General features: G+C 34.8%; 2 protein-coding genes across 2 annotated transcripts; one reads left to right on the top strand and one right to left on the bottom strand.

Moving 5' to 3' along the window:
- Nucleotides 1-4,725: 4,725 nt before the first annotated feature.
- Nucleotides 4,726-6,241, bottom strand: MED19 (mediator complex subunit 19). The gene is made up of 3 exons (XM_090105816.1): nt 5,959-6,241; nt 5,476-5,847; nt 4,726-5,030 (listed from the first exon to the last, which is right to left on the bottom strand). Exons 1-3 carry the CDS (start codon nt 6,137-6,139, stop codon nt 4,870-4,872), a joined length of 714 nt encoding a protein of 237 aa, XP_089961942.1. The 5' UTR covers nt 6,140-6,241; the 3' UTR covers nt 4,726-4,869.
- A 269-nt stretch (nt 6,242-6,510) lies between these two features.
- On the top strand, nt 6,511-12,564 carry LOC149905583 (uncharacterized). Its single transcript, XM_090105058.1, has 2 exons — nt 6,511-6,844; nt 6,968-12,564. The coding sequence occupies exons 1-2, from the start codon at nt 6,794-6,796 to the stop codon at nt 12,260-12,262; spliced, it is 5,346 nt and encodes a 1,781-aa protein (XP_089961184.1). The 5' UTR covers nt 6,511-6,793; the 3' UTR covers nt 12,263-12,564.
- Nucleotides 12,565-14,746: the final 2,182 nt, after the last annotated feature.

Here is a 14,746-nt window from a genome sequence, read left to right as displayed (position 1 = left end):
TTTAAAAATTAAAATTCGCGGCAATAACTGCTCATTATTTTTTTTTTCGTTTATCGATGCTTGCTATATTTGGATATGAAATTATACACGAGTGAATATTTTTATGAAATATGGTCAAAATAAAACCAGATTTATAAAGGAAAAATCTTAATAGTATAAATGAGTTACTGAAGGCCATAGTCTAAGTTTTTACTGATACAGTATGCTCACAAATACAATGGTTTTTCATAACATGAATAAATTGCATTTTAATAATAAAAGCTGTATAAAATTTTAGCACTAAATATTATATCAATTCTTTCACTTTTTTTAATTAAAAATGATCTATTATTGTAATTATTTTATCGATCTTTTGAATTGTTTACGTAACAGGGATTAGCAAATATTGCAATAATTTTGGAGTAAATATTTGTGGTATTTGACAACGTGTTGCTCAAAATTGTGACAAATGTGATGTCGTCCAATAGATCTCTTCGGTTCAGTATTGTTCGAGGAATTTATTACGTTATAAAGTTTATTTGGAAGTTACCACTATGATATATTATTTTAAACTTAACAGGTCAAGCGAATGTCTTATGACGATGTAATTATAGTGAATGCAGTGCTTTGTATTTGATATGCATAACACGTTTAGTGTAATAATGATATTTGATAAATTTTACAAACACAAGCAGTTTCAATTTTACTATTGAAATTTTCAGGCATTTATTGCTTGTGGTTTCGCATTTGCAGTAAATTTAAAGTTGAGGTTGATGAAGGTTGCAATTTTGTTTGCTCTTCTAACTAATTGCATTTTATTTCATTTGCGCATATTCAAGTTGCAATAATTTTACATGAAATAATTGAGTCGTATGTATATTTTGTCATTATGGTTAGTAGTCATAGTATTAATGACTGTCATGACCCAAAAGCATATGAATAGTGTATAAGTAGGCATTTTGTAAGGATGGTGTATGTATTTGGTGCTGCATTACTAATTTATTTGAATTAATGAAATCCCACAGGTTTTATACCGAGCGAAAGCTGCGAAACTGACTTAATATTATGTAAATCTATTACTTTTAATAAACTTCGCCTGTAAATCGTTGTTTTATTTACCTGCCTTTATTGATCCATGCTTTAACACATGTTATTGAAAAAGACAAAGCAAAGGGGTTTCACCCACCAGCAATAATGAATAAAGAAAAGCTTTACTCTTTTTCTTCTCTTTTTACTTTACTCCTAAGTGTCTACACACACTATGCCGAAGTTACGCGATCGAAGTTCAGCAAACGCATGCAAAGCTATTTGAATTACTGGCGACACTTAATGCCGAAATTAGCGTAACATACACTGAATACTCACACAAAGTTACACAGCTAAATTTCCGCTGCGTGAATTCGGCACTTAGGGTACTTTTCCACAAAAATAATGTGCGAGGAAAGTCTTTTTAAAAAAAAGAACCAATAGTAAAAGCTTCATTTACCTCGCCTCACTCAGCACAGCTCTGGTGGAAACGATTCACCGGTGCTAGGTTTTTGTGCAAAACAAGTGAGCGATGTGTGTGAGGTATGTTTATTAGTTGTATATTTTTAAGTAATAGAAGACATTTCAACGCATTCTCAATACATTTCCCTCGCACATTATTGGTCGAAAAGCACCCATATGCACGTGTATGGTATACAGGGTGTAATCGTTAAGTGTGCGCAGGCGCTTATTGCGTAACTTTTACAGGTATTAAAAAACTTTAAATTGATATCGAAAGTTCTTTGCCTAATGAGTAAAATAACAATATTTTTTTTAATATAACGAAAAATATCTAAAATGTTAACTTCAAACACTCCCATACATGATACATTTAGTATGAGATATGAAAATCACATGTATATTTTAAAATGAAAGATTTTATTTATTTTTGGTTTTTTGCTTTTCTTACTTCGCAAATTTTAAAGAATTTTATTGAAATTTAGAAACTGTATAAAGAGCTTATTGTATTTCCGTGGTATTTCCCAATGAATGTCACTTCGAAAATCAACTTTGAAAAGAAATGTATGGGAGTGTTTAATGTAAGATTTTTGGATATTTCTCGTTTTATTTTAAAAATGTGATTATTGCCATTTTACATAAGGTTAAGTACCTAATGAGGAAAATGGCAGTTTGATATCAATTTAAAGTTTTTTGATATCTGCAATAATTACGGAATAATCGCCTGTGCACACTTAGCGATTACACCTGGTACATCAGCCCAATATGTCGGAATGTAAAAAAGCCGTGTAAGTTCTGCATAGTGTGTTTAGACAATTATAGCCGATGTACTTCTATCTGTCAGCTAAAGTCCCGTCAAAATCGGTCCAGCCATTCCAGAAATCAGCTGGAACAAACAGACGGAAAAAATAATGATTTAGGTTTATGAATGCGACATAATATGTGACATCCATATGCATTTAGTGAAGAGCGGTAATTTTATTATAACAAACAGACACTCCAGATTTATGATTGGTATAGATATTGAACGCCTCACGAGGCAGGAATAAAAAGGTAATAAAACAAATGCTGTAGTTTTTAAATTCCCTTATTATTATCATAATAATCATACATAACATCAAATAAATACAGACTCTTGTGTAACGGAGTCCCACGCATGATTTATTTTTTCAAATGCCGACAACTAAATGTATATGCAAGTAGGCCAAACTGTATCTACACGAATTTGCATGTTCCCATAGTTTGGATATTAGATATATTTCAATCACTAAACTCAACGAAATATCGTAAAGTACAACAACAGGTATTTCTTGCGAGATTGATACATAATAAATTGAAGGAATTTCTATGAGTAATATAAGGGCAGATATAAGAGACATAGTTTTGAGAAAGTATAGATCCACTTTGGCCCCTTAGAGCGGGGGCACACGATGCGTTGCGGCGGCGGTGCGGCGCCGGAGCGGTATATCTGTGGCATGTCACACGATGCGTTCCGGCTACGACGCCGCTGCGACATAAAAACGTTACGGCGCCGCACCGCTCGTGTGCCCACTGACACGGTGAAATCTTTGCGGTGCGGCGCCGCAATCGTGTGCCCCCGCCCTTATAGTAATGAATTTCCTAATTCACAATAGTCACTTTAAATTAACGTAATTTCGCGCACAATTCGTAAATTAGAGATCTTAGTGTTAATGATTACTCAATAACTAAAATTGGTTGAATTATATTACAAATAAATGATGCTCAATCTGTATTTATCAAAAGGACAGTATTTTAAGGCTTTTTTTACGAAGGGCTTTATTGAAGTGTTAAAAGCAGCAGATATTCAGATTCTTATAATCATGTTTATTAAACACAAAACAATTTATTATTTAATTTAAGGATAAAAAATATATTACATACTTGATTTGTCATTTTTCTATACAAGTTAGAAATTTACTAACTCAAAATAGCTGGAAAATTAAGTTAACAATTATAAAAATCTATCTGATACATAAGCCAACAAAATCAAAAGATACAGGCATTTATGCTAATTGCTAAGTGTGATTAACATGATTTTCGCAAATTTCAACATTCGCTTAATCAAAACCTACTGCTACAACATATAATAATCTCGAATATGGAGAACACCAAAACATTACGCGTGAACGGATGGACTGATTTCGATAATTCTTTTTTTATTATATTCCTTGAAGTACGAGGATGGTCCTTATGTAGAGAAAACGTAAATATGTACCACGGGCAAAGCCGGGGCGGACCGCTAGTTCATAATAAATTATGAAATCTGCTTTGATTAATTACAGTTTGAGCTCTGTATAAATTTATTCACTATTCAGATATAAAAACTAAAATCTATTACTAACTATACTTGCACTAACATTTATTTTTACTCTTAAAATGTTACTTCATAAATAACTTTTAACAAACCATTTCTAGATGAAGAAAAAAAGGAAACAATATTCTTAAAAATTAAAGAGATGGAGGCCAGAGAATTTTTTTAACGATTTCATTAATTGTCAAAAAATTTCTAGGTGCCCTTTAGCTTATTTAATAGTTTTCTATTTAATTCATATGACAGAATTAAAGGCGGTCTTTGGATTACTTTTACAAGATTGGAAAGAGACTGAGTTCAAGATGTGTGGATCGAAATAGAAACTAAGTATAAACAATGTATACAATGATATAAAAACCAATACAAAGTGATACAAAAAGTCAGATCTATATATATCAAGCAATAATATCAAGCAAAAACAATTATTTATTTAATTGTTTTAATAAAATAGTGTCCCTTTTCTACAAAAATTACAAGTCTATGTGAAACACAATGTGGTTATATAAAAACAGATTTTTAATGGGAGAATAGATATCAAATTTGCTTGACAATATCTCATTAAAACAATTGCATAAACAAGACAAAAGTATATTACCTCTTGCTGGAAAATTCATGCTTATAATATTTATACATTTTTCTATACTTCCCATGTATAAGAAAGAGGGTGTTCAAGTTTTACATAATGCAATATCACTACATAGTATAAAACAAAGTCGCTTTCTCTGTCCCTATTTCTCTATGTCCCTTTGTATGCTTAAATCTTTAAATCTACGCAACGGATTTTGATGCGGTTTTTTTAATAGATAGAGGAAGGGGAAAGTTTTAGTATATAATTTATTAGGTTTTAGACAAAGCGGGCGAAGCCGCGGGCGGTAAGCTAGTTATCTCATAAATTACAGAAAAAATGCTACAGTATGTTACAAGGAGGGTCAAAAATCTTCAAAAATTGTGTTATGTAATACTTGAACACTCCCTATTGGTAAAAATCAGACAATTTGAACATTATTTGCATCATACTGGTTTCTATATCATCATATGTGTTAACTGTTAGACCATTAACTTGCAGTATATATCTAAGGCATGGGGTGTTGGTGTGGTGTGAGTCCGCCATGCTCGGGACTGTGCTTCTGTTTTTTCCTCTTTTTTTCTTTTTTACGCTTCTTCCGCTCTTTGTCATCGTCATGCCTCTTCTGCTTTTTGTGTTTCTTCTCATATGTGTCTGGATTTGAAGAGTCTGGAATGAATTTTGTAAATCTTAACATATATAAATTTCGTGTCACAATGTTTGTCCTCAATGGACTCCTAAACCACTTAACCGATTATAAAAAAATTTGCACACCACCACCATTTTGTGTAGTTCGATCCAACTTGAGAGATAGGATAGTTTAAACATGTAGGTACCACGGGCGAAGCCGGGGTGGACCGCTAGTATAAAATAAAATATACATTGTAATTGTGTGTTTTATTGTAAATTTAATTACCATGTTTATCCTGTCAACTTTCTGAATTAGATTTTTTTATATTCCTTCATTTATAAAAAGTAAACAGGTAAAATAACCAAAAACATCATGTTTATTGCACCAAAAATTATAGAATTCCCTTAACTTTCTGCACAAATTGTTTACTAAGACTTCCATCTAAATGTACTAGTACAAATAAAATAACTATATTGTACATACCTTGTAATGGAGTATCTTGTCCGGGAGGTGCACCATCTTTGTGCTTGTGCTTTTTGTGTTTACTCTTGTGTTTCTTTGGTGGTGTAGCGCTCACATAGCGGTACTGCTCGGGCAGAGGCCCAGGGTGCAATCTGAAGCCAGCCAGCTGCGCACTCGTCAACGGTAACAGTTCCTTACCACCTATGGGTCGTTTAGCTATCACAGATCCTAATGTACTATTGTCCTCCTGCCCTGGCCCGTCCACGATGCCAGGTAAATTAGGTAGAAAGGATGAGAGTGATTCCTTCAATTTTTTCCCATTAAACTTACTATACGAGTGCTCGAGACCATAATACGCCATTAAATTTGTCGCTCCGGTTAATTCACATTCTCCTAGAAGTAAACAGTAGATATTAATGAGATTAACAAGATTTTAAGAAGCGAAAGTGCTTGTGTTTATAAAATATTGATAGTAACTATCACGAATTTAGTGGTGATTCGTACCTGGAGGTTCTTTCATCAAATAGAATGGTCCACTATGTACTATGGACGGGTTTTTGCCCAGCGAGATCGTAGTCTTGAGGGTACCAGAAGAATCCTGTCGAGACACAACTGGTGACCTCGCTCCTCGGGGCGAGGACTTTGGTGAATATGGTTCTACTTTTCTAAACTGATCAGACATCATCTTGTATAAGCATGTCTACTGAATTGGATATAAATAAAAAAGTTATGCGAAATAAAATGACAAAAAAATTATAAAAACTCCCTTCCCTGCTTGTGCTGAACCTTCTCTAATTTTTACCACAGATAACAAATATTATAACAGTGCTCACAGATAATTTTCAAATATTTTTATTGTGTAACCTTGGATTGTTTAACCGAAAATATATTTTTATAGTTTTAATTTAAATAGTTATATTAGTTATTAACAACATCTATTTAATAATTTAAATTAATTTTAAAAATACCCAAACATTAAAATATTGTCTATGCCTGCACCACGTGTTTAATTTAAGAACGCCACACTCGACTAAAAAAGAAAAAGTTAAAATTTACTCTATGGTAAATGAATTAGCTTCTCGTAACGCGCTACGATTTTCTATAATGTGTTTGGAAATAAACAGATCAAGGAGATATATTTCAATAAAATAGAGCTTAATGTGTCGGTTTAAATGTGCAAAATGTTTGTTTATTGTGATACTAGTGGTACAAACATGGTGCAGTGATTCTGATAACACCAATCTACACTCTACAAAGTGACGCCATTTTACGGGAATGACCAGCCCGCGGCTGCCTCTTATTAGGCCTGATGTAAGGAGCGCTGTTCCCAAACGGATGCATGGAAACAAATCTCGATTGTTGTACTCGTACTGGACGTACGATTTCACAGGTATAGTAAACATTGTTATTTGTTATTGTTGCTATCGTAATTCGAATCAAAGTTTTGAGTTCCTCTTGTTTGAATGTCTTTTGTTTCTCGGCAGTCATTTGAGCACGTGTTTTATTTTTTCAGAAAACTATGGAAGATGGTAATATAGCAAATACGAGAGACGATAAAAATACCGTTGCGGCGCTATGTAACTTATATGGAGATCGGGCCGCGACATTTACGGCAAATGGACACGATTTCGCAGGCGAATCATCGAGTCCTCCGGAAAAATCCTACGAACAACGGCGACACAGCGCGGATACTTCACATGAGGACAAGTTTAAAAAACGCATCAATCCATTGAGAATACACCTTGGAAAGCGGCCTTTCGTTGATAATGCAGCTCCATACAATAGTGTGTGCAAAAAGAAAAAACCGTTTGTAGTGAAATCTAGTGAAACAAGTGTAAATAAGGGATCAACTCCACGAGCACCTAAACTTATACCAAAACGCATTGAACATAGTCAATTTCATAATGTTACATCACAATTGGATGATAATGAGCAAGACAAACCAGTACCCCGCCTTGTGCCCAAGAGCCAATTATCACAATTTAAAAAAAGTAAGATTGAAAAGGGACCTCAGTTGAAGGAATATGCACAGAGCCTCGGCTTGCAGCCAATGGTAAAGTTCAAATGTCGAAAATGCTGTTCAATGTCATTCAAGACCCTGGCTATGTTGAAGGAGCATCAGTTAGTATGTCGAGCCCAAGCTAAGGAACCCGCTCTGAGTCCGGAAGGTGTTACACATACAGAAACAAACTCAAGCGGCCCATCCAGAGTTACTCGTAAAGTGTATTTATGTTCAGCATGTGGCACTTATTATGAAAACTGGAATCTCTTTCTGCACATGAGAGAAGTTCACAACCGACACATATGCCTGTTTTGTTTAGGTATGTTTTCAAAAGCAGAAAAACTGTCTTCACATTTAACAAATAAACACAATGTACAAGAATTCAACTACAATAGCAAAGAGGAGTTCTGTAAAGTCTACAATGGCAGTTTTTATTTAATGTGTTGTGCGTGTGATGAAATATGTAGTGAACAAGATGATTTCTTTAATCATGACTGTAATAATGTGAAGCCAAAACCTGTCCCAGTTCTTATCAGTAAAAACTCTTTAAAACCAAACAATCTGAAACATGCAAGGAATGACAAAGAGCCCATACAACATACTACAAATGGTCCCACATTGATGAAAGAGTTATTGAGGCCCAATGGTGATAAAAAAGAATCAATTGAGCATAAAATTGAAACAATCACAACACAATCCCAGAAGGCTATGAATAGTATACATAATAGTGATAATGTAAATAGTGATATAAGTTTAAGCTCCAATAATTCTTCTGATGGTAAAGACACAAGTAATACTGTGGATTCGGCAATTGAAATGGAAAGTCCTAGTTCTAAGCCACTAACAAGCCCCAAGTCCACAAATGAATCAGATTTCATTCCTTCTCATATCTCTAATGGAGACGATAAGGTTAGTAATGATTATTCTGATGAGTGTGATTCTCCATCAGCAAACGACATTCAAGCACCTATTCCTGAACCAGTAGTACCTAAAACTGAAGAACCAACTAAAACTGTTGAAAAAGAATGTGGAATAAAACTAAAGCTCAGTTTAAACAGTGCTAAGTCACCGGTAATTATAAATTCTACAGTGGATCCTACAATTGGCCAACAGTACTCACAACATATGAGCCATAAACCACCATCAAGAAATAGAAGACCTCCGAAACGATATGAAAAAGATAAACCTTCAGACCCACCTCCACAACCGAAAACTCCTTCTATTAAGATGACAATTTGTGATAAGGCTGAAAGTCCATTTGTTAAAACAACTTTCTACGAAAATAATAAGGAAACAACCCTTAAAACACTTGTTAATAACAATATCGAACCAATATACAGCCCCATGGAGACAAAACCTGAAAACACTATTAAAACAACAATATATGACAACAAAATTGAGGATGTCAATACTTTAAATAGGGTACCAAAATTAACAGTCAGAGTTCCTAAAGAGTTTCTTGACAAAACTTCATCTAGTGACGAATCGTCTGATAGTGATAGTAGTGAAAAATTAACTGTTGATGAGAATGTGACAAAATCAGAAGAAATGGAAGTAAAGTCTGAGGAAGTGCCTTTAGAAAAGACACAAATAAGTCCAGAACAAGGGCCACATGAACAAGAACTTGAAGAAAGTATGAAAGATGATTCTGAGACTGTACCACACGAAGAAGAGCAAAAACCATCACTGGAACCCAGTGTAGAAGATGTAACTCCAAAATGTGAGCCAAAACCGGAACCCCAAGACCAAGATATGACAGGTGATGTCAATGTTGAGGAAATCACTCCGTTAGATACTACTCCTGTTATTGAGCTTACTTTAGACAGACCAATTGATAAATATCCATTAAAAGATCTCTTAAAGGTATTTTTGGGATCTACATACTTTAATTGTATCTACTGTAACCATGCACGAAAAATTGCAGTAAACTGTGGGCAGCTAGCTTTACATATGGTAGCAGAGCATAGATTTTCAGCAACAGTGAACAGTATTACTGCAGAGGAGTTAATGCCTGAGACGATAGCTGCGAAAGTGAAAACTGGTGTAGATGAGGTTTCATCAATATATATTAACTTGGACTCTTATGATAGTGTTGATAAGTGCGAAGATGTGCAAAATAGTCTTAATTTTGAGTGTTTTCAGTGTTATTTCAAAACTGCAGTACATAAAGATCTCTACTTACATAATCGAAAAATGCATCAAAAAACTATATTGTTGTGTGTTATGTGTAAAAATAACTTTTATACTTATAGTGAATTACTCTGTCATTTATGCCCTGGAACTTATGATTCTGACTATGTAATTAAGTTTAGATGTTGCTTCTGTATTAAAGACTCTATCTCTTCTTCTTTTAGATTAATGGTGCATCTTCGAAAGATACACCATACCTGTGATGTATGTTTAGAATTTTGCCAAAGTCAGGCACGGCTTTCCAACCATGTTTGGAAACATAAATTGCACCATTTGTGTTATCGATGTGGTATCGCCTATAGGAATAAACCTGATATTAATAATCATTTGTTCTGGAAGCATGGAACAGAAAGTGTATTGTGTAAAAGATGCCTGCAGAAAAAGTGGCCCCATGTTTATCATTTCTGTACTCCTCCTGCAGTGTTTGTCTGTGATGAATGTAATTTGCAATTTACAAAAGCAGTTTATTTAAAAGTTCATAAGAGAATACATTCTGGCGAATTTCCCCACCCATGCACGGAAGAAGGATGCGAGGAAAAGTTTGTATCCAAGAAACTGTTAAGTAAGCACTCAGATGTGCATAAAAAGAAACAGTTAACAGAAATACTTGATGAAGAAAAGCCTGCTATTTTAAGTAGTAATTCAGAAACATCTAAAGACCAAATTCCCGTCATTGATTTAGTTGATGAACCTCCTAAGGATGATGGCACTTCAGAAATAAAAACGGAAACGGATACTGAACATGTTACTAGAAAATCTAAGAAGAAGAAGTTAAAAGACAAAGATGCATTATTGCTTGATGTTAATTTACCAGCCCTTAATTTATCGGAAAGTGATAGCAGTGATGAATCCGACAGTGGATTGCCACCTTCTGTAAAAGAAGAATCACAGTCACAAGAGAAACAGATGGACGAAAATAAGATTGAGTCTTCTGATAAGATTGAAGAAAAAGAAGCAGCAAGTAATACAGAGATAGATTCACAGTTACCCAAGTTGGATGACAAAACAGATCTTCAAGATGACGACAAACCAAGTGAACAACAAGTTCTTCAAATATGGGATAACTTTCAAAAATATCAAGCTAATGTTGAACAACACAAAGAAAAGACGCCGCCACCCATGCGAAGACGCCACGTGTGTGAATCTGATCACGATTATTGTTTAATACCCCCCGATATGAATGGAGATGAAGATATATTCAACTCTGATAAAAAGAAAAATAAAAAGTCACCTAAGAAAAGACATGGAGATATGTCTTCATCTAGTAGTAGTAGTAGTGATAGTGACTCGAGTTGTTCTTGTGGTTCAAACTGTAGTTGTTCTTCAAGTAGTGGATCATCATCTTCAAGTTCCTCCGATTCCGATTCCTCTGACGAGTCTGGAAATGAACAAAATAATGGAAGAAGGATGAGAAAATTGTCTCGAAAATCTCTTCCGAACAGGAGAATCAGTAACGGATCAAATGTTGATGTGATGGGCATGACTGAGACACCTGTACTTGTACCAGAGAAAACTGAATCGCCCATTGCTGAAACAGATTTAGATACTGAAGAAAGTGAAACAGATGAAGAATTCTATGATGAGAATCCACAAAAAATAGCAAACAAAATGTATAATGAAAAGCGAAACCAGTTATTAGCGTCGATCGCCCCATCAGATGGTGGTTCCATCTCGGAAGAAGTGAGTCGTTGTGCAACACCTGTAAAAGAAGAAAAAATACCCAAGGAAGAGCTAGAAAATAAAGAGAAGACAAGCAGCAGTAAGAAAAAGAGCAAAAAGAAGAAGAGATCCAAAAGTTCTAAAAAACATGGTCCCATTAAAATTAACATTCCTAAAGATGTTATTGCTAAATCAGAGCCTGAACCTCCCATTGCGCCATTGATACCGAACAAGATCACTATTTCTTTGCAATCGAACACTGTACAATTGCCAGAAACTCCTAAGCCAATAAATGCAAGTAAATCGACGACCACACCCATGAGTGCGGAGAGCAAGAGGGCGTCAAAACGAAGACGCGTGCCAAATAAGTTCTATGGTTATTCGAGCGACGAAGAGCCGACTACACCCGCTGCACTTAAACCTCAACAACCTCCGAAATTAGAATGGAGAAAAGAAGACTTGCCATCACCTGCCCCTCATAAAGCTAAGAAGGAAATACCATCTTCCGTCATACCGCAAAAATTGTTTAATTATAACGAGCCTATAAGGTTGACTACTCCCGTTCCGGACCCTGAGCCACCGCGGTTCTTGATGAATTCCGAATCAATGGAATCCAGTGATTCTGATTCAAGTGAGGAGGGGGCTTTAGAGATATTTCAACCTAGCAATGTACAAAATACATTATCTGTCCCGCCGCCGACATATCTCAATTCCGGTACCTCGAGTTTACCGTACGCCTTCCAAAGACCGGCCGTTCGCGAAGCAAAAGAAGGGGAAAGCGTATATTGTTACTGTAGATGTCCTTATGACGAGGTGTCAGAAATGATAGCATGCGATGCCGAGGGCTGTCCCATTGAGTGGTTTCATTTTGAGTGTGTTGGTATCATGGTACCGCCTAAAGGCAAATGGTACTGTCCAGAATGTAGAAAAAATCAAAGCTTCTCAGGTTACAGATAAGTCTAAACACAATTTAGGTGTATATAACATATTGTTATCTGTATATAATTTATTGACGATTGTAGATAATTTAGCTTTACCTGTGTATATCTTTAGTTAGGTTGTATGTTTAAGTTAGGATATTAGGTCTGAAAATTGTATCATTGTTATTAAAGTACATGTTATGCTTGATGCTGGCTGTGCGGCCAATCTGTAACCTGGCGAATTGTTAATTGACATTAACTATACAGCAAAACGAAAATATAAATCCAATTTTTGATACCAATACTGTAATTTTATTTCATAACACATATTACATCACCGAATAGTAAAGTACTCACCAATAAATGTTCCTAAATCCTATGGAAAAATACTTGGCTTGTTTTATTAAGATTTTGAAATTATTAAATGAGATCATACATATTATATGAGTCATGTTACCTATTAAATATTCCTAGAAGCATCTCTATAGTAAAAAGTTATGATATACAGTATATTTTGGTGCATGCAAATATGTCTCAATAAAGTAACGCTACGATATCGATACTATGAAAAATCTCATCAAAATCAGTTAAGATATTTTAGTGGTTAGTTTGAATAGAAAAAAATAAAAACATTTGATTTGTGGCGAAATGCTCTTACCAGCCGCTCGGTCCTGTGGTTCAACCGAAATAATCAACTATAAAAAAAACCGTCTTCAAATTGTTAGAACTAGACCGAATAAAAATAGGACCACGCGGGAGGCACCAGCTTTCAATTTAAAAAGAATCATCAAAATCGGACCCAGTCGAAAATTTTGTTGTCCGAGGTAGGAAGCCAAAAAAAACAGTCGAATTAAGAACCTCCCCCCCTTTTTTGAAGTCTGTTGAAAAGTGATACCTAAAGGCCCATGGATTTATCCCAGGCTTTGTCTATTTAGGTATATTCTTGGGTATATTACTGAATTTTTTATCGATTCAAGTAGTTGAGTTCATACATTAAAAAAATTCAATAAAACGATAATTTAAAAGATAATAGGTATATCTTACTACTGAACGCTTTAAAATTGATACCAATTATTTTCAGACAATAATTCATACACATCATTAAATGCTAATTGTAACGATAAACGCTCGTCTGCTATATTGTTGTGCGATGAAAGGAAGTGCTACATCGATAAAACAGCGCTCTCCTATACGCCCCGTTTACACAATTACAATTCTGTTTTGCAAGGGTTATTTGAACGCGCCGGTGACTGGATCGTGTTTACTAAGATAAGGGGGATTTATATTGAGTCGTATGTAATTGAAATAGAGTCTAATTTGCATTATTTAAACATATTTGCTGTGGTAATTTGTGTAAGTTTTTGTAGGAACCACGTAGGAACTGCTGCGTCGGGGATCATTGGACACGCTTAATAATTTATACTGAATGCGCCGTATTACGTATAAGAAGTACTAAGGTTCACATTATTGATTATAATATCTTATATCTTTGTAGGTATATAGAAATGCATTGAAGTATATATTTTGTAACAGAAATCTATAGTAAGTAGGTAAGTATATAATGTTGAAATGTCCGCCTATCTTCCAGTAATGGTGGAGAATTTCTGAGAGCAGTAGGTACCTATCTGGAAAATTATAAGCGGTTCACGTGCTTTTTAACACGCTTTAAATTAGCTTCACCTGTATGTTTGTAACCGACTTCTTTGGGCGCGATTTTGACCCACTATAAACGGCCAGATTTCGTTCAAACTTTGTAGATTTATTGAGGACCGATGACAATACACTTAATTTGATAAAATTTTCTATTTTTTAGTTCGGTTTTCTATAAAAAGCGTGTTTTTTAGTTTTTTTAAACTACATATTATTTACTAGCGCCCTTCCTGCGCCATAACATTTCAACCACAGAAGTTCGGCATCAGTTAAAACCTGTGTCCTACTGAGTCACTCCTATGCCTATACTAATTAATAAATTTATCAAAATCGGTCCATCGGTTTAGATGAAAACGCGTAGCCCGTAGGTAATAGACACAAAAAAAATGTTGTGTGGTTTTATGAAACCACGGTAAAAGTGAAACTTTCCGAACACTGCTTTATACCTACTCGGCAGCCGACCGTCAACTTAACATTACTTAGCTTAGATACAAATATTAGATCATAACAGCTAAATGCACAGGCTAAATGCGTTAATAACTGTCTGTTTGTTTTGGTTTGTCATACGTGTTCGTAGGACGTAGACTGCTGTAGCTACTAGCTCTGCTAAGTTTCCTGCTTTAAAAAACATTTGCCTAGGTTTATGATCCAAAAAAACTTTCATGACAAAATCATAATTGGCAGTATGGCAGTGTCAAAATTTCAGTGTTGAGATATGTATTAGATATTGACGCGCAATATTGTGAAAAATCTGAATAAGTAATAGTATTTTTAAACAGTTTTGTATTTATTGTGCAAAATGTCAATTTCGATGAACTTTATGGAACTGTGTCCTCACAAAAGCACCTGCAGTAGGTTTGGTAAGTATATA

This window comes from Colias eurytheme, chromosome 9 (genome assembly GCF_061535395.1).
Source record: "Colias eurytheme isolate Ceu_HAF_F1 chromosome 9, ilColEury1 Martin Lab GWU primary, whole genome shotgun sequence".
In the NCBI taxonomy this organism is placed as follows: domain Eukaryota; kingdom Metazoa; phylum Arthropoda; class Insecta; order Lepidoptera; family Pieridae; genus Colias; species Colias eurytheme.
Note: the sequence above shows the minus strand (reverse complement) of the source record. Positions and strands in the feature narration are given on the sequence as shown.